General features: G+C 33.0%; 1 protein-coding gene across 4 annotated transcripts in view; it reads left to right on the forward strand.

Annotated features, from left to right (window-relative positions):
• LOC122633705 (protein N-terminal asparagine amidohydrolase) overlaps positions 1-24,494 on the forward strand; it is a 40,890-nt gene extending 16,396 nt beyond the window's left edge. For 2 of the 4 annotated variants that reach the window (XM_043821993.1, XM_043821992.1), the window contains exons 4-9: positions 20,733-20,920; positions 21,979-22,044; positions 22,443-22,625; positions 23,128-23,336; positions 23,704-23,865; positions 24,225-24,494. In XM_043821993.1, coding sequence (XP_043677928.1) covers positions 20,734-20,920; positions 21,979-22,044; positions 22,443-22,625; positions 23,128-23,336; positions 23,704-23,865; positions 24,225-24,350 — 933 coding nt within the window. In that variant the 5' untranslated portion in view covers position 20,733 and the 3' untranslated portion in view covers positions 24,351-24,494. Of the gene's footprint in view, positions 1-16,607; positions 16,899-16,939; positions 17,120-20,732; positions 20,921-21,978; positions 22,045-22,442; positions 22,626-23,127; positions 23,337-23,703; positions 23,866-24,224 lie in introns of those variants that run through there. The other 2 variants (XM_043821995.1, XM_043821994.1) reach the window with 2 other exon arrangements.
• The last annotated feature ends 1,157 nt before the right edge of the window (positions 24,495-25,651 follow it).

The raw sequence follows: 25,651 nt of genomic DNA on the forward strand, positions 1-25,651 counted from the left end.
TTTTTTATTTACAGAAATAACAAGATTTTTATATTGCAACTTAAAAACAAACGTACAAAAAATATTTATATATTCCCTTTTCTCTTTCTCTCTCTCTCTCTCTCTTTTTTTTTTCTTCAAATAAATCATATAATTATCAAACTTATTCGTGATATCTCAGTGTTAACGTAATACATACATAAATTACTATTACATAATGAACATAGCGATTCCAAAGTAAGAGAAAATAAACAAGTATCTAATTGTATGTATATATACCCATTATATACATATATACACCCATACATAATATACATACTTATGTTACATACGTATATCACGTGTCCACTGATTTTGATATCGGAACAACAACGTATATACATACGTATTTAATTACATATAAAAAAAATAGAGAGAATATATATATATATATATCGTGGATCGATTAGAGATCAACATTTCTAAGCTATCCTTGCATGTTGACCGCATTACTTGCCAAAAGCATCCAACCAATCTCCATTCACTTATTACCTTCGTCCTTATTCCTCCTTCTAAACATTTCACATTTGCTCGGTCGCTCATCTAGGCTTTTCATTTATCATTGCGTCGTAAAACTTACGCGTCACCCGTTATCTTCTCCGACGCTTATTATGCGGCTTATCGTCTCTCTCTCTCTCTTTCTCTCTATCTATCTCTTTCTATCTCTATCTCGCTCTTTCTCATCGCTTCTCGACGAGGGAAAAGCTATAAATTTAATAGTCTCTGTTGGTGTGGAAGGGTGGGGGTAGGGGTGGGGCTGGGTTACGTTAGGGTGGTGGTAAGGGTGGTAAAAGAAGAAGAAGAAGAGGAAGGCAGGACTCCTTTGCCCGTATATGAAAACCGAAATCGATCCTCGAGAGAGATTCGACTCGGCGTTTCTAGCTCTCCAACCGATTTTTTCTTTTTTTCTTTTTTCTTTTTATATTCTTTTTCTTTCTCTCTCTTTCTTTATTTCTTTCTTTTTCTCTATCTCTTCGAAGTCGATTCGGAGAATAATCTTATCGGGTAAGCGAGACCCATATATTTATTAACGATCGTTAAGATCGCCTCGAAGAAGAGAAAATAATGAGAGCCCGACCTCTATACCGGGTGGCATAAATTTTCATGGAATATGCGCGAGTTTATTATACGGTGGAACGGGAATGAGAGAGATGGTGCTTATCTATCGGTGAAACCATATTTGTCAAGAGATCGATAAGATTCCATGTTTTCTCTTTTCTTTTTTTCTTCTTTCTGTGTTTTTCTTTTCTTTCTTTCTTTCTTTCTTTCTTTTCCTCTTCGTTTCATTCTTAAAAACAACATTTCAAAGCGATGGTTAGAAATCGTTCCGATATCTTTTCGTTAAGTTTTATTATTTTTATTATTCCGTTTATTTTATATATATATATATATGTATATACAATTTTTTTTTGTACTTATTTTTCTCTTAATTTTCGTTTTCGCTCAGTTCTTAATCGCAAAATAGCAACATTTATTGCCGTTGATTGTGAAAGTGTAGTTTAGATAAAAAAAATTGAAAAAAAAAAAGAAAGAAAAAAAACACCATCGTAGTTATCAAAAAACGGACGACATATATATAAATATATATTATTTCGTTGATTTGATATCAACTTTTACTTTTTTAGAATTATAATCCCATTTAAATCTTAATATCGTGTCTTCTTAGAATGTAATTTCTAGGGGTATGCCGATAATTTCGTTTATGCTCGGTATTTCCTTTCACCCTTTTCACCGTACCGCACCTCACCCTCACCTCCCTGTCCGCGTCCACGTCCTGTCCTGTGAGTTATTGAAAATCAACGGACGGTGAAGGTCCTGGCCGAAGATATTACAGGAATTCGCCGAGCGGAATACGAGTTTGCTCGATAAATGATTCACGAGACAGGACTCTCTTTGATACTCGGTTTAACCGTGCTTTCTCTTTCTCTCTCTCTCTCTCTCTCTTTCTCATTTTTTCCTTTCGTTAGAGCGGATGAAAAGAGACAACGAGAAGGAAAAAAAAAAACGAAAAAAAGAAAAGAAAAAAATGGGCGTGGAGGAGGGCAGAAGAAGGATGAACGAGACCAGGACGATACCGGATAAAGGCATTATTGTCGATTGTTCTTTCATTTTATGTACAGTAGAATCCATGATCTCTTCCTTCTCTCTCTCTCTCTCTCTCTCTCTGTCTCTGCCTGTCTCTGTCTGTCTCTGTCTGTCTCTGTCTATCTGTGTCTCTTTCTTTCTTTCTCTGATGCGCTCTACACGCACGAGCGCATCCAAGAGAACATAAAAATCGAACAGATTAATTTCCTCCTTTTGAATTATCGATAGAAACGCGATTAAAGTTCGATCATAAGTTTTGTATCGATTGAAAGATTAAGAAAATTAAATTAAATTTTAACGACATGGATAGGGAAAAAGAAGAAGGAAATAAAAAGAGGAGAAAAAAATTAATATACTTATTTCATATCGATGAAGTATTTAAATAGAAAAATTGTGAGCACTGTTTTTTTTTTTCTGAGAGAAATATGAGATAAAAGATTTTTTTTTTTTTTATGATCGATTAATTTCTTTCTAACAACAAAATTCGATGGATGTACATTAAAGGAAATTAAAAAAAAAAAGAAAGAAATGTATAAAATTTTGTAAACGATGTCTCTCTCTCTCGTTCTCTCTTTTTATCTTCTGCATCGTCGACCGTGTATTCGCGATCGAAAGTTCTTTTTTTTTTGTGTGAAATGTGTTGGATTAGTAATTTAATAATTTTGATTAAATTGTTAGATTTCAAAATCGTACACCCTGTATATTATATTGCCGAGGTGAGCCAAAGAGATCTCTCTCGTTCGACGCGGCGGATATAACGAAGGCGTCCTTCTACGAGTCACGTATTGCATGTCATAAATCGAACCTGATTGGCCAATAAAACCGAACCGATCCCTTCCGATTGGCCCGCTATTCGCCCACGTGCTCCACTAATGAACACGTGACTTTTTCTAATTACTCTATCGACAATCATCTGGCACAGATTTTTCTTCTCTATCGTACTTTTTTCGTTTGTTTTATTATTTATTTATTTATTTATTTATTTATTTATATTTTTATTTCGTTACGTTTGTTTGCACATATACATATATTTCTGATTACGTATATACACGTAGAAAGGTATGCAAGTGTGATACTTCATAAGCAATAGCTCTCACCATTATCCATAAATAAATATCTAGCGCTTGAGTAAATGTCTCGCTCGTAAATATCTTCTGGTATATTCGTTAGTTTATTCAAATGTTCGCCTTCGTATGTGCGTGCGTGCGTGTATTTTTATGCTTGCATTTGTGTTTGTTTGTTTGTTTTTTTTAATACCATATCTATTTTATTTTATACCATTTATATTTTGATCACGTACGTAAGAGAAAAAAGATGAAGAAAAAAGGAAGCAAAAGAGTGGAAGAATAAAATAATAATAAAGAAAAAAGAAATCTCGATAATGAGCTATGATATTTGATCGTGATTAAATCTTGTAATAATGAGAATACGAGAAAATAAAAAAAAAAATTATTTGTGCATGTGTTCGTATGCATGCTTATTACGTGTATGTGTATTTGCAATGTGACGTCGACCCCGTATTATCAACTCTTAACTTATTCGATTTCCTTCTTCTTACATTTTCTCCTTTTGCTTCTATCCTTTTGTATTCCGCGTAAACAGAGTTCAAGATTGGTCGATCAATAATTTATCACTTTTTCCCGTGTCGCGACGAGACAGAGCAAAATTTTCCTACAGATAGCATGTCCGACATGACAGTAAACGATTATGCGCTCGATTATAACACCCCCAACAATCATTTTCTATCTTTTTCTTTTCTCTTTTCTATTTCTTTTTTTCTTTTTTCTTTTCGTTTCGCCTTTTTCCTTTCCTCTTAGTTGTTTTTACAATTATCATTGTTTCAACACCCGGTCTTTCTTTGTTACTCGATAACGATTCCACTCTTTTAATAATTGAAAATCATTTTCATCTAATTGCAGATTAATTAAAATATTTGTTCAAACTTCGCGCTCGATATGCGGCCGATAAATATTTTATTCTCAGTCGATAATGCAGAGGGGATTAAAACGATCTTTCTTTTTCTTTTTTCTTTCCTTTTTCTTTTTTTCTAAAATTTCCTTCTGCCCGCATTTTATCTTTTCTATTTCTTTCTTTCTTTTTTTTTTTTTTTTTAAATTCAGAATTACAAATTATACAATGTGAACGATCGGTTCGAATAATTGATTTGTTTTATAATTGTAAAAAAAGAGGAAAGGAAACTGTGCGCATATATAATTTATTTCTCATCATTTGCGAGACGATGCAAATTCCAAAGAAAAATGTTTTAGATCAAGAGGAAAGATAAGAAGATGTTAATCTGTGGACGATGATGCGTAACCAAAGTATATTTTTAATACACGTTCGTGTTCTTTGCTCTTCTATAATTATACTTCGAAAGATAATCGCTTAGGGCCTTTACCGTCAACCTCTCTGCGCTATCGGATATCATACACGATGTATGTATATTTCATTCTCTTGATCCCGCGGCCTGATTACTTGCTCGATGGAGATCCGTATCTGGTGGTAATTAGGCATCTAATTAAGCCGGACAATTAATCATTGAGCGCGTGCGCGCAGCACGTGTATCGCACCTATGTTTCTGTGTATCTGTGTATGTGTTTATTATATATATATATATATATATATATATATATATATATATGAAAGCTAAAAGTTAGTATCCTATAGGCGATTTAATCGAGTTTTGATTATATCCGAGAAGAAAATTTATTTATTTAGTTATTATTAAAAATTATATATTATTTAACATATTAAAAGCATATAATAATAAGAAGAAGGAGATATAGGAAAATATCCAAATGTTATATTTATTTTATTTATTCCTTTTTTTTTTTTTTTTTTATACAAAACAAGGAAAAAAACATTTTTCTCTCGGTACAAATTCCAGCGAAATCGAATGGGGTTCTACCTTCGAAGTCTTCAATGAAATTACCGCCTGACCATTAGAACGCGCATCCACACACAAAGAGAAAGAGAGAGAGAAAAAACACGAGAGAGAGAGAGAGAGAGAGAGAGAGAGAGAGAGAGAGAGAGAGAGAGAGAGAGAGAGAGAAGGCAAAAGAGATAGTGGTCGCGCGGCCCTTTTGCACACTTAAATAAATAACCGCGGTGGTGCCTCCCGCGTGTGTAATTACGCGTGGCTGAGTTGCATCACATAGACACACATACACACACGTGTATTTGTGTGTATTTGTGTTTATTTGTATGTGTACTCATATGAAAGAGAGAGAAAGGGACGAGCTCTTGGCGTGCATTCTGCGAGTAATCGTTAGAGAAACGAAGAAGAAGAAGAAGAAAAAAAGAAAAAAAGAAAGTGGGAACCGATAAAGGGTTTCTGGAATGCCGGTACTAAATTATGTTCCTTTAAAGGAACGGAACATTGGAGAGATAAGCTGTCGTTTCTGTCGCTTATACGCTACCTCTAATACCAACCTCCTTCCTTTTCCCGCCATTTTCTAACTCTAATTAAAGTAGGTATTTACAAAAAAAAAAAAATTAAAAGAACAAAGAGGGGTAGGGGGGGGGTTGATCGATCGCATTCGTTTGAAGATCTATTTACTCTAATGTAATATCACACACGTACACAGAGCAATTTATTATATATTATATAGTAATTTAATTATACTTTTGATGTTAATTTACGTACGTCTATGAAAATCTTATTTTATTTAATTATTCTAATATCATCTAATTTTCTAATTAGAATTAATATACATACGACATATATATAAACATGTATATCTGACATTATATATATATATATCTAAATTTTTATGTATATATATTTAATAAATATAGAAATAATAGAAATTATTATATATATATATATATGCGTGTATATATACGTATCTAGGAATTTAGGTATACTTTTGCCGATCACTGTACGTCTATGAAGATGTTCCTTGTATTCGATCCATTACTTCTATAGTGATCACCATCCTCTCTTTATTACTTCTGACGGTCAGGCTTCTCCTAGGAATATGAATAAAATTAGCTGGATCCGGTTTCCACAGCTCCTATCGCTTAACGCTTATTCTATCTTCTATCTTCTTCTATCTTCTTCTTCTTCTTCTTCTTTCTTATTTACCTTCGTCCATTTCTCTGTTTCTTTCTTTCTCTCTTTCTCTAGCTTATCGTTCGTTGATTATACCGGAAGTAAAGATAGGTACATGTGTACAGGCATGCGCGAACGCACGAGCGCACGAGCATAATTCAATATTCGCCATTTTTCCTAGGAGAGGGGAGGGTAAAGTGAAAAGGAAGGTGTGTAGGGGTTGATACCTAAGGTAATAACTCTTTCATTCGGTGAGCAGCACGCTAATTACGTAAAACTATCGTTAGCTTTCGATGATTTCGATGATTTATCTCTGGCTTTTCTCTCGATAAATCGTATCGATTAATCATCTGATCGAGAATCGCTGCGAACCTTTCTCGATGACTTATAATAAATATTTTAATTAGTTGGTTACATACCTTTTTTTCCCTCCTTCTTCTTTTTCTTCTTTTTTCTTCTTATAATCAAACCTCTAATTAATTAATTAATTAATTAATTTCTTACGTCGTATTTCTAAATCTCATTTTGATTCGACGATTATTCGCAACGATGTTTTTGTACAATTTTTATACAGTTTTTCTACAGTCTTTATTACATGCTACGTTCCGATAGATCGACATTGCAATATTTTTACGATCTGAAAAGAAATGTTAGAAAAAGGACAAACGGTCTAGTAGAAATATCGGTTATCGATAATCGGTTTTAAAAATCATTTAGAAAGTCTTTGACCACCCTTTAAGAATACTCGGACCACCCTGTAGTTCGTAGATTATTTACGTAAATCGCGTTGATCAATTATCCCGTAAACGAACACATTAGAGTCATTGATCGACGTATAAGATCATCGACGAACGAACTACTCCGTGGAAATCCATTTACTCATCTTCCGATGATCGAATTCTCGATGAATTTTTATTTAATTGGCAATAACGAAGGAAAGAGTGAAGGAAAGAAAAAAAAGAAATAATAATAATAATAAAAAAATGTCGAGAGAAGAGAACGTTATTTAAAAGGAGATAGCGAGTGAGGATTCAACGACTCAACAGAGTGAGTCTCGTCTCGTGCTTAAGAACGCACTAGCGTTCACGCTAAAGCGCATTTAAGGGGCGGGCTAAGGGCGCGGGTAGGTAAGAGAGAGGGGGTGGGATAGAGGGAGAGGGAGAGGGAGTGAGGGTAATTAAACGACGGAGGGCCGGAGTTCTCGCGGCTACGGAGAGATGCGTGCATCTCGGATGCTGCCCTGCTGCCGACCGACCAACCGAGACGGAAAGAGAGAGAGGGAGGGAGAGAGAGAGAGAGAGAGAGAGAGAGAGAGAGAGAGCCATACCTATATCTATATCTAATTACGTAGATAGATAGAACTTATACGGGGTGAAGCATTTAGAAATTGTCCATTTTTAAAGCATACCTCTTCATTTTTTCCCTTTTCTTGTCTTTCTTCTTCTTTTTTGCAAGTTGTACTCGAAATTGCATGATTTTTTTTTTTTTTTTTTTTAAAGATGAGAGTGTCTATTTTTTTACTTTTATTTATTTATTTTTTTTTTGTGTGGCAATTGAAAAAAATATTTCATTTTTTCTGCGATAGTAGTATCAAAACTATAATACAGTATATATATATATTTTTTTTTTTTAAGAAGAACACGCACGCACGTCTCGCGTAGATTTTAATCAATCTTTTTTTACGCACGTACATACACATAAATCTATATATCCTAAAGGTTTTACGCCCTACAACAACAACAACAACAACAACAACAACAAAAAAGATAGAAAAGAAAAAAGACAGTTTCGTTCGACCAATAGCATATACCTGTTTCTCTTATTTTGCTTTTGTTTCTCGACGTTTTCGCAAAAACCAATAAAGGTTTTGAAGATTAATCGTAATGTAAAAATGAACTGCCTCACCCTGTATATACATATTTGTGCGGGTGTGCGAGCGAGCGAGCGAGCGAGCACGGAGAGCTCTTAGAAAGGCCAATAATTAAGGTAATGGCTACTTTTCAAGTGGATTTCCGTGTGGCTCGATCCTCGCGCAGCCTCCACCTCCGCCTTCTCCACCTTCTCCTCCTCCTCCTCCTTCCCCTCCTCTTCTTTCTTTTCCTTCTCTTCACTCTCCTACTCTACCGATTACGGTCACGAAGGGCTCCGCCGGTTTCCAGCCCTCTTCTCTCTTCTCTTCTCTTCTCTTCTCTTCTCTTCTCTTCTCTTCTCTTCTCTTCTCTTCTCTTCTCTTCTCTTCTCTTCTCTTCTCTTCTCTTCTCTTCTCTTCTCTTCTCTTCTCTTCTCTTCTCTTCTCTTTTCTTCGCTTCTCCTTTCCAGCAACATCCCCCATCCCCACCTTTCCCTCATCGTCTCTCCCTCTTTCATACACCATGGAAATGTTCTATCTTTCTCTTTTCCATAGCCGGTTCCATCTTTATACCGTGTCTCGACCATATCCGTCTTCTTCTACTTCTTCTGCTTCTTCTTCTTCTTCATCTTCTTCTTCTTCTTCTTCTTCTTCTTCTTCTTCTTCTTCTTCTTCATCATCTTCTTCTTCTTCTCCTTCTTCTTCTTCTTCTTTTTAGTCTTTCTCTCTCTCTCTCTATCTCTCTTTCTCTCTGGTATTCTATTTCATTCTCGATCGATATCTCTCGATAATTTTGATCGTTCGAAACGGGTGTGGAGCCAATCGCGAGCCAACACGCGTCTCTCCCCTCGATCTTTTATCGTTAAAATTGTCTCCTATCTCGATAGCTCTCTCTTTCTCTCTCTCTCTCTCCCTCCCTCTCTCTCCCTCCCCCCCTCTCTCTTATTTTTTATTAAGTTTGATTAATAAGCAATCTCGGAATTTTATATATATGTATATATATATATTATATTATATTATCGTCTGTTTATATTATTTAGATATTGAAAAATACTAAAGAATGTTTAGTTTCCAAGAAACAAAATAACTATCGTATAAGTATGTTATTTATTTAGATATATAAAGTATCAAACATATGTTCGATATAAAATGCAATAATGTTGGATATAAAATATACTAAACGTTTTCGATCAAAAAGAATAGTAACACGTTATTTTAGTTAAATATTATTAGTGTTAATATTTGATTAGTGCAACGTTTTATCATCTGTCCCCTTCATTATTTTTTTTTTCTTTTTTTCTTTTCTTCTCATCTCTTATTAGAAAAATTCGACGAGTTTTTTATTTGTTGATACAATTGAAATACGAGAGGTACGACGTGGAGGAAGGAGGGAAAATTTCTTTCTTTTTTTTTCTTTTCTTTTTTTTTTCTCTCAAGTCGTCTTATCTACATTATTTATCTTCGCTTGGGATATATGTACTCGTAACACTCGTGTTATCTCCGTGACTAAGCTTTTTAGATTCTCTTTTTCCTTTTTTTTCTCTTTCTTTCTTTCTTCTTCTTTTTTTCTTCTTTTTTTTCTCTGTCACATATGTATATTTGATGTATGTACGTAGTACGTACCAACTCGTTCTCGTTATATTATTATCTTTGACGAAATGATGTGTAAGATGTTAATCGAGAATCGAGAAAATAAATACATATATACATACATTATATATTCATAAATTTTGATAATAATTCTGTAATCTCTCTTTCGAATAAAACAAAGAAGTAGAATTAATGAAATGAATTATTATAAAGATTTAATTTTTTAGTACATTACTCGTTAAAAGAAAAAGAAAGAGATAAGCAGAAAAAGAAAAAAAAAAATTAGCAAAATTATAAATTTTAATTGCTACTTCGTATCTTCACTGCTCCCTTTTCTCCCTACCCGAAAATGAATCCACGATTTTTGTTCGAACAGAGGAGAGAAAGAGAAAAACAGAGAGAGAGAAAAAGTAAAAAAAAAAAGAAAAGAAAAAAAAATTGGATTATATAATAAAAGATTATATTATAGAAATTAAATGAAGACTGTCCGGATAACAACAACAATGATAACAATAATTAGCTCTTTCCCGAGCGGATGGAAAAAAAAAATAAAAAATAAAAAAAGAAGAAGATAAAAAGGAAAAACACTTGGAGAAAACAAGAGAAGAAAATCAGTGATCATTGATCAGAGACAAGTTTGAAGATCACAGAAGAGGAAGATGATCGTAGAAAGAATATCTCGGCGAGACGATCATCAAGCGGGTCGATCGATCTTGAGGGAGGATCGATCCATCGATCCATCGGTCGATCGATCGATCGATCGATCGATCGATCCATCCTTCGGTCGATCGCTTGCTTGCTTGTTCGTTCGATGGAGGAACTGATCCTCTCTCTCTCTCTCTCTCTCTCTCTCTCTCTCTCTCTCTCTCTCTCTCTCTCTCTCTTTCTTTTTCGGTCCATCGCTCCCAAAGAAGAAGAAGAAGAAGAAGAAGAAGAAGAAGAAGAAAGACGCGGACGAAGAAGAGCGTGTAAGGACGACTACGACGAATAAGAAGAAGAGAAGAAAAGAAAATAAAGGAGAAGAGAAGACCGATGGTCGCGATACGATCTGACCGAAGAGAAGAGAGAGCCGCAACGGAAAAAGGTTTTAAACGTATACGAAACGCTACGTCGTCGATAGCATCTCTCTCTTTCTTTCTCTCTTCTTCCCTTGGTTTGTATACAGGGTGGGCCAAAAGTTACTAGGTGATTCGAAAAATCAATTACTCATTTTCGTAAGTAAAGATTAATTTCTTTCTTCCTTTTTTTCTATCTTTCTTTTTTTCTTGTTTTTTTTTCTTCTTTCTCTTTTCTCTCTTTTTCTCTATCTATCTCTCTATCCCTCCTTTCTGGATTTTAAGATTACGAGATATTAATTGTAGAAATAAATAAGCTTAATTGATTACATAGGATTGATTAGTAGTTGTCTTTTGAAGAAAGTGTAATTGATTTATGGAATTGTTTAAGAACTTTTGATCTATCTAAAAACTTTTGACTATCACCCTATATGCGTCTCTCTTTCTCTTTCTCTTTCTCTTTCTCTTTCTCTTTCTCTCTTTTTCGATCCTTCGCGCATGAAGGGACGGCAACGTCCGGGACTACAGTACGGATTCTCTCTGACGAGAACTTGAAAAAATCTCTTTACATCTGATTAAAGGACCGATCTCGGTAGAAAATCTTAGGAGTAAGATCGTCTCTTTGGATGTTTGCCTTGAAAGGAATAACGATACCAATCCTCTTGTTTTGAATCCTCCGAGATATTCGTGGTAAAATATAGAACAGTCTATTTATTAATTTTTCACTTACGATTTCATTAATTTTCTAGATACGATTTTATAAATTAGAATATTAAGAGCATGTGGAAAATAGAGCCTCAGAAAAATTGGGGCTTACGAATCGGAAAAAATAAGGTCGTTTTTGAAACACTTTGCGACTTCCTTTTTTTCTTTCTTCGCACTTCGTCTCTCGTTGATTCTTAAAAAAAGAAAAAAAAAGTATTCATCTCTCTTGTTCGGATATTCATGAAAAAGAAAAATAAGAACATTGTGCATCGTACAAAGGATTTATCATCATCACTATCATCTTATTCATTATCATAATCGTCGTCGTTGTCGTCGTTGTCGTCGTTGTCGTCGTTGTCGTCGAAAGGACATTTTTCTCAATGACGATCATAGCGTCACGTGGTATTTCAAAGGTTTTCTTCCGTCGTGATCCCCGTTCCCCTTTTCGAGAGAGACGCGAGAAGGATTCCCATGATGCACGGAAAATTAGAAGCACGCCGACCCACGGTATATGAGATTATACGGCACGGTGGGCATACGCGGCCATTGTTGCCAACGAAAATTACACTCTTCAAAATCCATTGTACCAGATTGCAGGTCCCGTCGTCGGATTTTCTTCGACGACCGTGAATCACCCCCACCCCTATTCACCGTCCTTAAGTCCAGCGTAAATAATTTCTTTTTTCTCAATTTTTTTTTTTTTTATTTCACTCTCGCACACACACACACTCCCTCTTCCTTTCTCTCTTTCTCTCTTTTTTCTCTCTCTCTTTTTTTCTCTCTCTCATCAATATATAATAAAATATTATAACGTAATAATATTTTCAAAGATTATCTTTTAATCTTCAACCATTGTTACATCTATCGATTAATTATACGAGAATAAAATATTATTTTATGATATAAAAAATTGTAAAAAAAAGAAAGAAAGAAAGAAAGAAAGAAAGAAAGAAAGAAAGAAAAATTTAATTCAATTTAATTCATATCATCGTAGATATAACATCATTGCGCGAATAGTATTCTCACGTCGTTAGTAAAATGATTGATTTTTTTTCTTTCTTCAATCTTAATGGTAGATAACATCTGTGCAACGTAATAGATTGGAATAAGCAGAAAAGTTATTATAGTATAAGATTACTTTCGAAAACGACAATCGAGTCTTTCAAAGTTAAGTTACGTAGCAGGACATAGATCTCGTTCGAGCATTCCGTTCCAGGTTGACTTGAGGAAAGAAAGATCGACAATATATATATATATATACACATGGGATCGAAGGAGAATACCGTGAGACGTACGATCTGATAAAGATCATCCGAACGAACGGAACAACCGAGGCGAATGGAAATTTTACGAGGGACAAATTTATCTTTTATACGGCTCTCTCTCTCTCTCTCTTTCTCTCTTTTTCTCTTTCTCTTTCTCTTTCAAAGAACGATCACGAATATCGGAGCGAAGTTAATCGATCACTAAACTCGAAAACTTTTTCAGAGTTTGAAATCGAACTCGATCACGATTATTAAACAATACCATACAATCACTCCTTGTTGTATTAATATGTACAATTGAAAAATTTATATGTTATTTAATTCTAGAAATATTAATATAATATATAATACGATCTAAGAAACTTTTTTTTTTTTTTTTTTCTCTCCAAATCGATCCTTGTGTTGTATGATCGATTAAAAAATTACAAATTATTTTTCTTTTCCATTTGTATTTTATAATTTTATATTTTATATATTATAAGTATATATTTTTTTCTTCTTTTCTTTTCTTTCCATTCTTTTATTCGTCTTCTTTTTCCTTTCCCGATATCTTCGACTTTCGATCAGGCAATTACGCTTAGAAACTTAGAAAGTGGATGCGCGCGCGAGACGATCGCGATGCTTCTAAGCATTAGAACTATTCTCGAAACTTCTTATTGTATATAGAAACATATATATATATATAATATATATATATATATATATATTATATATGTATGTTTGTATGTATATATGTATATATATAAAATTGCTATGTATATTTATGTATATATCTCTATGCATTTATGTATACGTAACGTGGAAGTTATGCAAATGGCGGACTTCGATCGACGATAAACAGCCATTCTTTTTTTTTCTTCCTTTTTTTTCTTTTCTTTTTTTTCTTTTTTTATTCCCTTCTCCATCTCATTGACGCTCGTTGTGTAAAATTTCGGTATTGACGTCAACCAACTCCTATTCAGATTATAATGGGAAACGTGCGAGCGCAATCGGAAGAATTAGAACATATTATCGGACGTTAGACGGTTCTAACGTTCAAACGCTTTCGATATCTTCTTAGGAGATTACGTATTATTCGACCTAACATTATATTTTATGATAAAATCTTCGGGGAAAACTCGGTTCTAATTTCTTGTCTATTATATTTTATATCTGTGTGCATGTGTACATACATAATTAAACAATTAAATTACATCGTTGATATATTATTATATTATACATGCTTTCTTGCTATTTTTCGATATTAAAAAAAATATATATATATTATTTTTCTAATTAGTTTCTAAATGGTCTGTTATCACGATTATTATTATTACTATTATTATTATTGAGTCATTAAAAATATTTCCTTCTATCTTTGAAAATAAGAGTTATTTGTTTCAGAGATAAATATCTTAAAAAAAAAAAAAATGAGAAAGAGAGAGAGAGAGAGAGAAAATAGAAGAAATAGAAAATGATTAATCTAATATACTTCCGCTTAAAAAAAAAAAATCATTCGCGTATGCAAGTTTTTCTTTTATTTTGAAAAACGAAAAAAACATGTTAAAGATAATTCATGCATGTATTCGATGTCGGAATGTTCGTAGTGTGACTCAGGCTGGTGGATAATCGCGATTCCAAGAAAATGTTTCGCGTGCTCGGAGATACGGAGAGAGAGAGAGAAAGAGAAACAGAGAGAGAGAGAGAGAGAGAGAGAATGTTGCGAGAGCGTCACGCGAAGTATGAAATTTTATGAAATTACGAGGAGAGTTAGGTACTCGAAAGTATAGGGACTTTTTCTCTACCCCTTTTTTCCTGATTTTTTTTCTTTCTTTAAAAAATTTTTTTCTGCTTCTTCTTCTTCATCTTCATCGAGGCTACCTTCGAAGGATAATTAAAGCGTATCTTCTCGTCGTCGACTCGGTGCATCGCGTCGTTCGATAAGACGACGATCGTACGTTCGTGTCACACCGATCATCCTCCTCTCGTGTAAGTAATTTTCCACGAGAATAATCTTCGAGAAAGATTACTATCGTAAGTACATACGTATATCCCTATGGAGCAACGTTTTACAACGCCTCGTGCGATAATATAAAAATATTATTTTTAATTCGGGAATTATAAAAAAAAAAAAAAAAAGAAAGAAAGAAAGAAGAAGAAAAGAAAATATAAGAAGGAGAAAAATGTTACCAAGAAATTCAATAATTTAATAACGAATAGTATAATGATCGAGTCTAATAAATTGTTTAGTTTTATTCGGAGATAAAGGATTATAGGGAAAAAAAATTGTTCGATGAATGATACAACAATAATTATTTGATTAAATTCGATTTTATCGAGATCCTAAAAGGAAAATGAATTAAATTATCTAAGTAATAATAATAATAATAATAATAATAATAATAATAATAATAATAATAATAATAATAATAATAATAATAATAATTAATAAAAAAAAATTTTGTAACTTGAAATAAATCGAATCGTGATCGAATTGTTTGAATTAGATTTTACAAACACACATACACATACATATCATAGCAATAGTATTGTTATAGAAATGATAAAAAATTTATTTTAAACGTGAAAGGTTTCGTACAAATGGCTTCTTACGAGAACGAGAGAAGGTTAAATCGTGTACGAGTCTTATCAATCTACCTAATCCCTATTCTAATCCAAGATAAATATTAATCCCATTTGCTCGACCAGGAAACGAGTAAAAATGAAAGATCACGATTTATGATCATATATATGAAAGAGAAAAAAATATTGATGCTCTCTCTCTCTCTCTCTCTCTCTCTCTCTCTCTCTCTCTCTCTCTCTCTCTCTCTCTCTCTCTCTCTCTCTCTCTCTTTCTCTCTTTTTCTCCGTTTCTCATTCGACAAAATTCATATTAAAATTTCTAATCTCGTAATTACTTCATCGACAAAGATTAGGAAATTTTATATGCTGAATAGATAATCTAACAGTGTCAACAAATTGGATATATTAAAAAAAAAAAAAATGAAAGGAATTATTCGATTAGATGAAATCATCGATTAAAAAAAAGTTATTCTAAACAATTCTGATTGATCTTAATAACACGTAATTGGCTCTTTTTTTTTTTTCTTTTTTTTTTTTTTTATATTGAAGCCAAATATTTTAGTCGTATTAAATTAGCATTCAAAAATTATTTTGTCTATATAAAATTAATTACATATATATTTCTTTATTTAAAAATTATAAAAATAATCTCTCTCCCCTCTCTCTCTGATTTGCGATCGACAAAATTTCGTGATGCTCTTTGAAATAAATCAAAACGATTTTTACACGGTGTTTACCACAATTTCTTTACATTATTAAAAAAAAAAACAACAAAGATATGTCACGTGTTTGAATAGGTGAAACACCCTGTATATATCTCTCTTTCACACACACATACACGCACACACAAATACATATACACACAGATATGTTTTTAAAGATGATCCACAAACATGTTATTTTCTCGGTTTCTCTTGATGTATTTCATATACATATATATGTATATATGTATATATGTGTGCATTATATACATGTATGTGTATTACATACGTGTACATGTGTATATCTGATCGGTAGAAGCAGCTTCGATTGGTCTCTCTCGGATTTCAAGCCATCCCACCAAGAAAACTCGTATCGAAACGGGCAGCCAATCGACGTGCCGACTGATAAGGGAAGCCATAATTAGTGCGATTTGTTAACGTGTCGGCTGACGGGACTGACTACGTTCGAAGGAAAACACCGTCGTTGTCGTCGTCGTCGTCGTTGTCGTCTTCGTCGTCGTCGATCGTTAGTCTTGCTGCCGCTTAGATCCTCGATCGATCGATCGATCGATCTACTCGCTCGTTGGATCACTTTCTTTCTTTCTTCTGCTTATATTTTTTTTTCTTTTCTTTTCTTTTACTGTATTCTCTATATTTTTTTTTTTTTTTTTTTTTTTATGTTAATTATGTGTATTGTTTATTTTTAATCTTTTTTTTTTCTGTGTATATATACACATGTATTTTTTCTTATGGGACGAAAAAGATCGAGAGCTCGTGTGTGTTGTGAAAAAGAAAAAGAAAGAAATTTATAAATAAGTAAACACAAAAACTAATGAAACAATCATGAAAAGTGAATGAAGAGAGTGCGGATAAGAAAGAAAAGAAGTGTGAAATTTTTTATCGTTGTTGTAGTAATAGAAAGAAAAGGAAGAAAGAAAGAAAGAAAGAAAGAAAGAAAGAAAGAAACAGGTGCCATTGATTATTTACAATTTGATGGAATGAAGTGAAATAGATGTAATTACATATATATTTTCTTCTTCTTTTTTTTTTTTTTTTAATTCTCTTAAATTTTATCTTTAATCACGAAGTGAGAACTATTTTGTTCTCTTCTGTTTCGTGGTCGTGGGAAGTGTATAAAACTAAAGTGTATAGGAATTAATAATCATATAACGGGTGTACAGGAACATATATAACGGGTGTACCTTTTACGTTTTGTAAGGAGGAGGGGAAAACAGGTAAAATCATAAAAGCTTTGAGATAGATTCTTCGCAGAATTGACATGAATTTTATTTAACAAAAAATTTTGTAATTATCTCCAGAGAGAGAGAGAGAGAGAGAGAGAGAGAGAGAGAGAGAGAGAGAGAGAGAGAGAGAGAAAGAGGAATATCGTAAGACTTCATTAATAACACTGTTTTTCTTAGACTTTATCATTCGTCAGCACGTTAAAGACATCGAGAGCTTCGAGACTCGAGCTCGTTACGAACGATAAACGTTCTTAAAAAAGAGCATGAGAGGAATGAGAGAGAAAGGAAGACAGAGAGAAAGAGAGAGAGAGTGAGAAGGAAAAATTATCTTTCCAAGGTCTTGGATCTTCAAAATTTCCAACCACTTCCACCCCTCTCCATCCCTCCATCGCATTTTTTATTTTTATTATTTCGTCTTTTTTATCCTCTTGATAAGCATTTTAATTTTAAATATCTTAAAAAATCGTCTTTAAAAATGATCGTTTATTAATAAAACAATCCTATAAATAACATTATTATTATTACGAAAAAAAAAGAATCATGTAAATATCAAAAAATTTTATTCTCTCTTTTAATGAAGATAAAAATAAAATTTCGATAAACTCCGCGAATCATAATAATAATTCTTATTTGGTAGATCTTACAAAATCATCTTTAAAAGTGATCGATTAATAAAATAATCTAATAAACAAGCTCATTATTATTATTATTATTATTATTATTATTATTATTATTATTATTATTATTATAGATTGTGTAACCATGATAAATTTTATTCTCTCGATAATATTGATAAAAATAAATTTAGATCAATTTTGCGAAAACATTATGATCAATCCTATTCGAAGCTCTTAAAAAATCATTTCCAAAAATGATTGTTTATTAAAACCTCCTCCCGAAAGGAAAAAAAAAAAAAGAAAACAGAATCCTATAGACAACTCGTTCTTCGTGCTATTTAACAAAACAATAATATCATATTCTTGTCAATGCAAAAAATTTTATGTAAAAAGGGAAAAGAAAAAAAAAGAAAAAGGAAATAAATAAAATAGCAGATATTGGTCCAAAACTTCCAGAAGATGATTATTTTGTGTTTTTTAATCAATTATCTATTTTTTTTCCCCCCTCAAAAACTTTTCAGACTTGTAGTTTCACGATCTTAAATGAAGAAGGGAAAAAAGAGAACAGAAAAAAAGAAAAAGGAAAACGGAGAAAAAAATAGTCGCAAACGTTTCGAAAAAAAAAAAAAATAGTTCATGTTTAAAAAATACCTCTAGGAACTTTTGGACTAATAAAAAAAAAAAGTACATTGAGAGAGGTCCGATCGGATTTTCTCTAAATGTGTATGTGTTCGCGTACGTGCGTGCTATTTTTGACGATATCTCGAATGGATTCTTGAGCATGTTACGTCGATGAAAGAAATTACACAACGAAAAATTGCAGTTTTCATATGGGTCCGCCATAATAATGATCGCAGATCATAGCAGTTAGAGGAACAATTTATAAGCCGGCTATCCGAATCACAGCCTATAATTATATCGTTGTATTTCCTTTTGAATATAGAATGCTAATTAAGTTTCGTGCGACGTATCACACATAAACATACATATACGCATATACATGCGTATAAATGTACGTAATAGACGATATATCCGAATGATCAATAAAAAAATCGATGTGGATCGGATACGTTTAATCAGAATCTCAAATGTCTCTTAGTTAGCAACGATTTTATTACATATTGCGATACTTTTTTTTTCTTTTTTTTTTTTTTTTTAAATTGTTTCCTACTTTTTACTACTCCTGTTGTTTTTCTCTCTAATATTATTCTGATCAAACGCTTTCCAATCTGATACGTTTTTTTATATCTTCTTGTTTTTCCTTCTTTATTTCTTCACGAATATGATCTATCTATTTATATATCTACATCGACGAGACACTACGAAAGAAAGAAAAAAAGAAAAGGGGTGGGTGAGGGGAAAAAAAAAAGAAACAATTGTGTAGGAAAAATGTGTCGAGAAATTTAGAAACGTGTTTTAGAACTCTCGCTGCACGGCTTGCTAAAAACATCTGTTTTCAAAGAGAACCATCTATTTTAAAACCTAAGCACCATGCCACACGTGGGAACGAGTTTTTGTCGAAATGGGACAGTTTTTCTTTTTTTCTTTTTTCTCTCTCTTTCCATCCTTTATTTTTTTATATTACTTTTCTTTTTCTATTAGTCAGACATCTCTCTCTCTCTCTCTCTCTCTCTCTCTCTCTCTCTCTCTCTCTCTCTCTCTCTCTCTCTCTTTCTTTCTTCTCAGTCTCTGTTTGTTTGTCTGTCTCTTTATCTTTCTATCTTTTTTTTTCTGTCTTCTGTTTTTCTTTCACTTGCGATATTCTAAACGCGGATCTCTCTCTCTCTCTCTTTCTCTCTCTTTCTCTTCTTCTTCTTTCTTTCTCTCTTTCTCTCTCTGTCTCTCTTTTACTTACACGATAGCCAAATTCTAAACGCAAATTTTTGGATTATTTCTCCATCCGTCCTTGCACTCCTGTTTTTCTTTCTTTTTATACACACACACACACACTCTCTCTCTCTCTCTCTCGATCTCTCGATCTTTAGTTATCGAGTATTAATTCGTACACTTTTCAACAGACGTCACGTATTATTTTCGATTACATATATTTCGATCAACTCGACGAGCTTGTTTTTTACGGAATAAATCGGATCGAACCAGCTTTTTTTAGCTTGTTTTTTTTTCTTTTTTTTTTTTACTTCACATTTTCTTTATTTAATTTATTTCATTTATTTATTCTATCTCGTTAAGCATATCGTTTACAAAAGAAATATTCCTCGATGTAGTCGCCCTTATGCGACCTCCCGTTGCATTTATCGTATATTGTGTACATATACATACATATATATATATATCCTCTTTACAATGAAGTCCTCGAACGATTTATCTGGGTGCACGATCTATACACGAGGCATTATGACAAAGGCGGTAACAGGATCAAGAGATCGAAGATCACAGGCAGCTCAGGCATTGTTGGCACTCGTGCCAACCCGTGTCGGCCGTTCCGTTGTGTTTAATCGTGTTAACAAGGAGGACTCTGGGGACAAGTCTCTCTCTCTCTCTCTCATATATATATATATATAATATGTATAATATATATATATACATATATATATATATATTAGGGCTTTTACTATTCCCCGGATTTACGGATATCCAAGTTTTGAGTATCCGAATACTCGGTAGAAAATTTATATTGAAGTATCCAAATATCCGAATAATTTGTTTCAACGACCGGTCATCATCAACGATCCAGATATTTTATGAACAAATAATTATTAATGATACTGTTGTGGAATATAAATTCATAAAAAAAAAAATAACATACGAAAGCAATTATATCAAAATGCATTTATAGGGTGGGAACATTTTGCTTACTAAACGTGCTTATGATTAATGTATGATTAACGTATGATCGCAAACGTGATAAGTAATATAGATTTAGCAGGACTTTGTAACACAGTAATATTATGTGTAATTCGAAAGAGATTAATTGTATTAACGTAATAATGTCTAATATGTAATCGCGCGTTTCTATAATGTTTCAGAATGGTGTTGGTTGTAAACGGGGTCCTTCAGGAAGATGTCCCGACGGACAGTAGGTCCTTGTATGTGTCACACCCCGTATATCGTGAGACCGCCGCGCAACTTCACTCAATGCCGGCTAAATTAGTGGGCCCGGTCGGCCTTTTATACGTCCAACAACGAGAAATGGCCGCCACTTTGCCACACGATAGTCAGTATACAAATATTTTTCATTCTATCGATACTTTTTAATCTCCCATTCTAATCTCATTGAATCTCGTAATAAATACAGATTCAATAGACCCATAATTTATTTTATTCTATATAGATATATATATAGGAGATATATATTTGGTAATATTTGATATCAATTATAAGGAGAAGAAAATTTAGTTGTAAATTTGATTTTTTTTTTTTTTTTTTTTTTTTATATATAAGAAACAAATGCGATTACTTGGAAATTAATTTATAATCGTGTTAAATAATAGTGATAAATAATAAATAAGTCGATTAATCGATCAATTTGTTTTGTAACTGTATAGACTTCCTCGAAAAGAACGTCTTTATATTTTTTACTCGTATCTACTCGTGCTCTCTTGTCTAAACATGAATGATTTAGAGATTAGAAAATAAAAAAAAGAAAAAATTAGAAACTTGACCCAATACACTCTCACCCATCCATTTCTTTCGAAAGATATCGATATATAAGAGACTGCTACTATTGCCGGACTTTTAGCGATATCGCGCATTAATATATTGTGACGCAACTTGCTTTTGTCAAAAGATCGAGTTAGTTAACAACATAATGATTTATTTCTAGATGACGAAACGATGACGGGTATATTAAACAAAACGATAATAATTACACAATTACACATATTTGAGATCGATAGTTCCCTAAGTGGACTAGAACGTCTTAAGTGATTTATAAAAAAAAAATTCAATTATTCTTTTTCGACATACTTTTCAAGTTAATTACTCTACTTGTTTTTCTTTTTTTTTTTTTTTTTTTTACAAAAAAGATTAATTGATTTTTAAAATCATCTAAGAACTTCGGCCCATCTAGAAACTTTTGGCTATCGTTCTATATAATATCTCTCTCTCTTTCTCTCTCTCTCTCTCTCTCTATCTGTCCGTCTCTTTCTCTTTTTTCTTTTCGAAGCGCAAGTAGCGTGAGAAAATAGGCTTACCACGACTTATATATACTCGTCGAAGAGCCACTTTGGAATTCACCGTACTAAGTGCTCTCCTCTTCTTTTCCTTTCGCAGAGAACGTGAGCATCCTCGGCTCGGACGACATGACTACGTGCATAATCGTCGTCGTGAGGCATTCCGGTAGGTATACATATATATTTATATGTGTGTTTATATATATATATATATTTCTTTTTATGTAAATACCATAGAAAGACAAGAACGACATGTAAAACTACTTACATATCTACCTTATACCTCGGCCAAATGAAAAGTCAGAAAATTTCAAAGAAATTAAAAAAAAAAAAAAAAGAAAAAAAATGAATGAAAAGAAACAAAAAAATTGTTACTTAAAATTCTCTTAAATAATATTTACTTGTTATGTCCACTCTCCTAAAAGAAAAACAAAATGAAAAAAGAAATTTTATTTATCAAAGTTATCCAAATGATAGCATAACAGGTAGATTACTATTTATTCCAACTCTAAAGTTACTAAAGTCCTCTGATATTATTCTAATATGATATTATAAAATTTTAAGGATCGGGTGCAGCAGCCTTGGCACACCTGGACGGTGCAGGTACAGAAGATGCCGCAGCCGCGATGGTTCAAAGGGTGACAGAATTAGCTATTGGCTTTCCGGAAGGTCGTTTAGAACTTCAGCTAGTCGGCGGTTATTCCGATCCAAGAAATTACTCCGAGGAATTGTTTTATAATATTCTCTGTAAGTTTCTTTTTCAATGCTATTTGATCGTTCGATACGATTATAAAATAAAATAAACAAAAAAAAAAAAGAAAAAAAGAAAAGAAAAGAAAACAAAGAAAGAAAAAAATCTAAATAAATCTACATTTTTTTATCCAAAAGAAAAGTACAGGCAGGAGCGAGGTTCAAAAGAGTTTTAAAAATAGATCACTTTTTTTCAAGATCCTTTTAGAAACTGACCTTGTCAATTTTACAATCCGAAAAGAAAAAGAATCAATTGATTTTGCAATATCATCTGGGAACTTTTGGCCCTCCGAGAAACTTTCAGCCACCCGCTCATCGCCATTCCACTTTGAATAAAATAATAAATCTAAAATTGGAATATATGTAGATTTATGTAGATTTGATATCGTTTATTCGTTCGTTTGTTTATATTTTTATATAAATTATTTTCTCTTTCTTTCTTTTTCTTTCTCTCTTTCTCTCTCTCTCTCTTTCTCTCTTTCTTTCTCCTTTTTTAAAGCTGCCTTTCACAAACAACCCGTCGAAATCGACCTAACGTTGTGCTGTGTCGGTGAATTGAACACAACCGTAAGAGCTGGCATCCATTGGCCTGTGATCTATGGTATCGGATTGAACGTGAAGACCGGCGAGATCTTCCCTGCGACCTTCCCTGACAAGGGCCCCGATCAGCCGCTCAGGTGTGCCAGACAGTTAACCGGAGGTCAACAGGTGCATGTGCGCTGTTATCTAAAGTGAAAGAGGAAGAAGAAAGTAGACGAGACACACCGCATCATATATATATATATATATATATATATATATATATATATATATACACATTATATTATATTATATATATGTGTGTGTGTGTGTACGCGCGTGTATGTACATGTTGCACGCGTAGGGGTCTTAACAGGCAATTTCGTTTGACTTGGAAAACGTTTTTAGGAGATTAGGTCATTGATATTGCTCGCGGCATAAGTATACATACGTAGACTCGTTTTAATCCAATAAGATTATTCTTAAATTGAATCGGGATTGCTTTAATCGTATTATAACAGTGGAAAATGTCATATCATTTTTTGGAAATTTGTAGGTACTCGATGTGTACGACTGCACACTTGGATTACTTAGAATCGGTCCCTTTAATTACGATCCCTTAAGAGGCGTCGACCTCTGGCTAGCTCAATCCGATCAGTTCATCCTTCAACACTTGTCGACGTCACCAGAAGTCGAACTTCCTCATTTCGTGTCACAGGTAAATTATTTATTTATTTCTTTTATCGATAAACTATCTATTTTGAACAAAAAAAAAAAAAAAAAAATAATAATACTCAACGTTTCGCTCTGTCGATAAATTCTATTTGACGTGTCTGCTTTGATAAAGATATTATTCTTTTTTTGTACTATTTTTTAATAATGTCTATTTCATCTTTTTCTCTTTTCTTTTATTTCTTATTGGTCTTCAATCAGACGATCAATTAATCATTTTTTTCCACGTGTTTTTAGCTTTATCAATAAGAAACGCGAGAATGCATCTCCTGTACTTAATAATGTATTACTTTTTCTATTATTATAATTTTTTTATTTCTTTCTCTTTTCTTCTTTTTTTTCTAGGTACGAGCAACGCTTAAATATATCCAGGACAATCAATTTCCGGCGGTTACCGTCTTTCGAGATAATAGGCCTCATTATTATCGTCGAGACGAAGCAACCGGAGTCTGGCAACCGATACGATACTAATTATTGCACTTCGAATTACATAATATGTATATGTATGTGCGCGCCAACTTTTTCGTCCTTTCTTGAAGGAGCATGAAATCAATTAATTAATGTTCGCGAGGATTCATCATCTTTTTTTTTTTTCTTTTCTTTTCTTTTCTTTTCTTTTTTTCTTTTTTTCTTTTTTTTCAACCTCAACGAGAAGAAAAATAATAAGAAGAAGAAGAAAAAAAGTCAATTTTCAATCGATAATTACGAAGTATAAGAAAAAATGTGGCGGACTAAGAGGGAAAAAGAAAAGAGAAAATAATTAAACAACGTGATGTCCTTCTCGCGTTGAGATTGGCAATAAATAATAATTAATCCTAAGTGCGAGAGGAGAGAGACACGTCGTCGTCGTCGTCATCTTCGTCTTCGTGAAGATTTATATCGCGTGAATCACGAACGTGAATTACGCTTTCGTGAACCACGATTCGTGTTATCGTGAAGATTGCCTGTGACGTCAATGATTCAAACATCAGAGGAAAATCAAACCGGTTTGATTTTCACTCGTGTGACAAATAGTGACCAAGCGTAAAACAGGATGTCTAGGCAGATAATAATGAATGATTTATACTTAACGTCAGTTGCTTTTTCTATGTCGTGTCGTTAATTAAAATATATTAAAAATTTTTGACGGACGACTTCCACGCACGCTTTCCATTAACAATAAACAAGCGTGAAAAAAAAGGCTGAAATGAATGAGAAAGCGTAATTATTCGACGTTCTTGGTTCACGCCACGTGGAAACGGGACATTAAGTTTTGATTACATACAATGATTTTTATCATTGGCGGATTTAGCCTTCGAGGAACCCCAACAAATTTTTAGGGGTGTGTTCAACCCCCGACCTCCCTCGCATTATAAAATAAATCAATTATTATGCGCACAATATACACTACATACATACATACATACAACATACCTACGTACATATACTTTCTTGCATCGACCGTTCATACTAATGATTAATTGAGAAATAAACACTGTGCAATTAAATTCGATTATAATTTCGTTAATATAGAAATTACAAATTATATATATTGATCCGCCGTCAAGAGATATTAAATTAAATTTGATATATAATATGGAATTTTTGTTTTATATTGTGTCTTGTTGTGTCGTGTCGGGGTCCATATCTTATAGGACCCGGGATGATCGTCTCTCCATCGTTTGTTGTGTGCGTAAATCCGCCATTGTAATCGTGTTTCGTTTCATTACTTTTAGACATGGCTTCTCTCGTCGCTTTGTAAATCAATAAATAAATATTACTATAGTTAGTGT

The sequence above is a fragment of the Vespula pensylvanica genome, chromosome 13, assembly GCF_014466175.1.
Source record: "Vespula pensylvanica isolate Volc-1 chromosome 13, ASM1446617v1, whole genome shotgun sequence".
NCBI classification, from domain to species: domain Eukaryota; kingdom Metazoa; phylum Arthropoda; class Insecta; order Hymenoptera; family Vespidae; genus Vespula; species Vespula pensylvanica.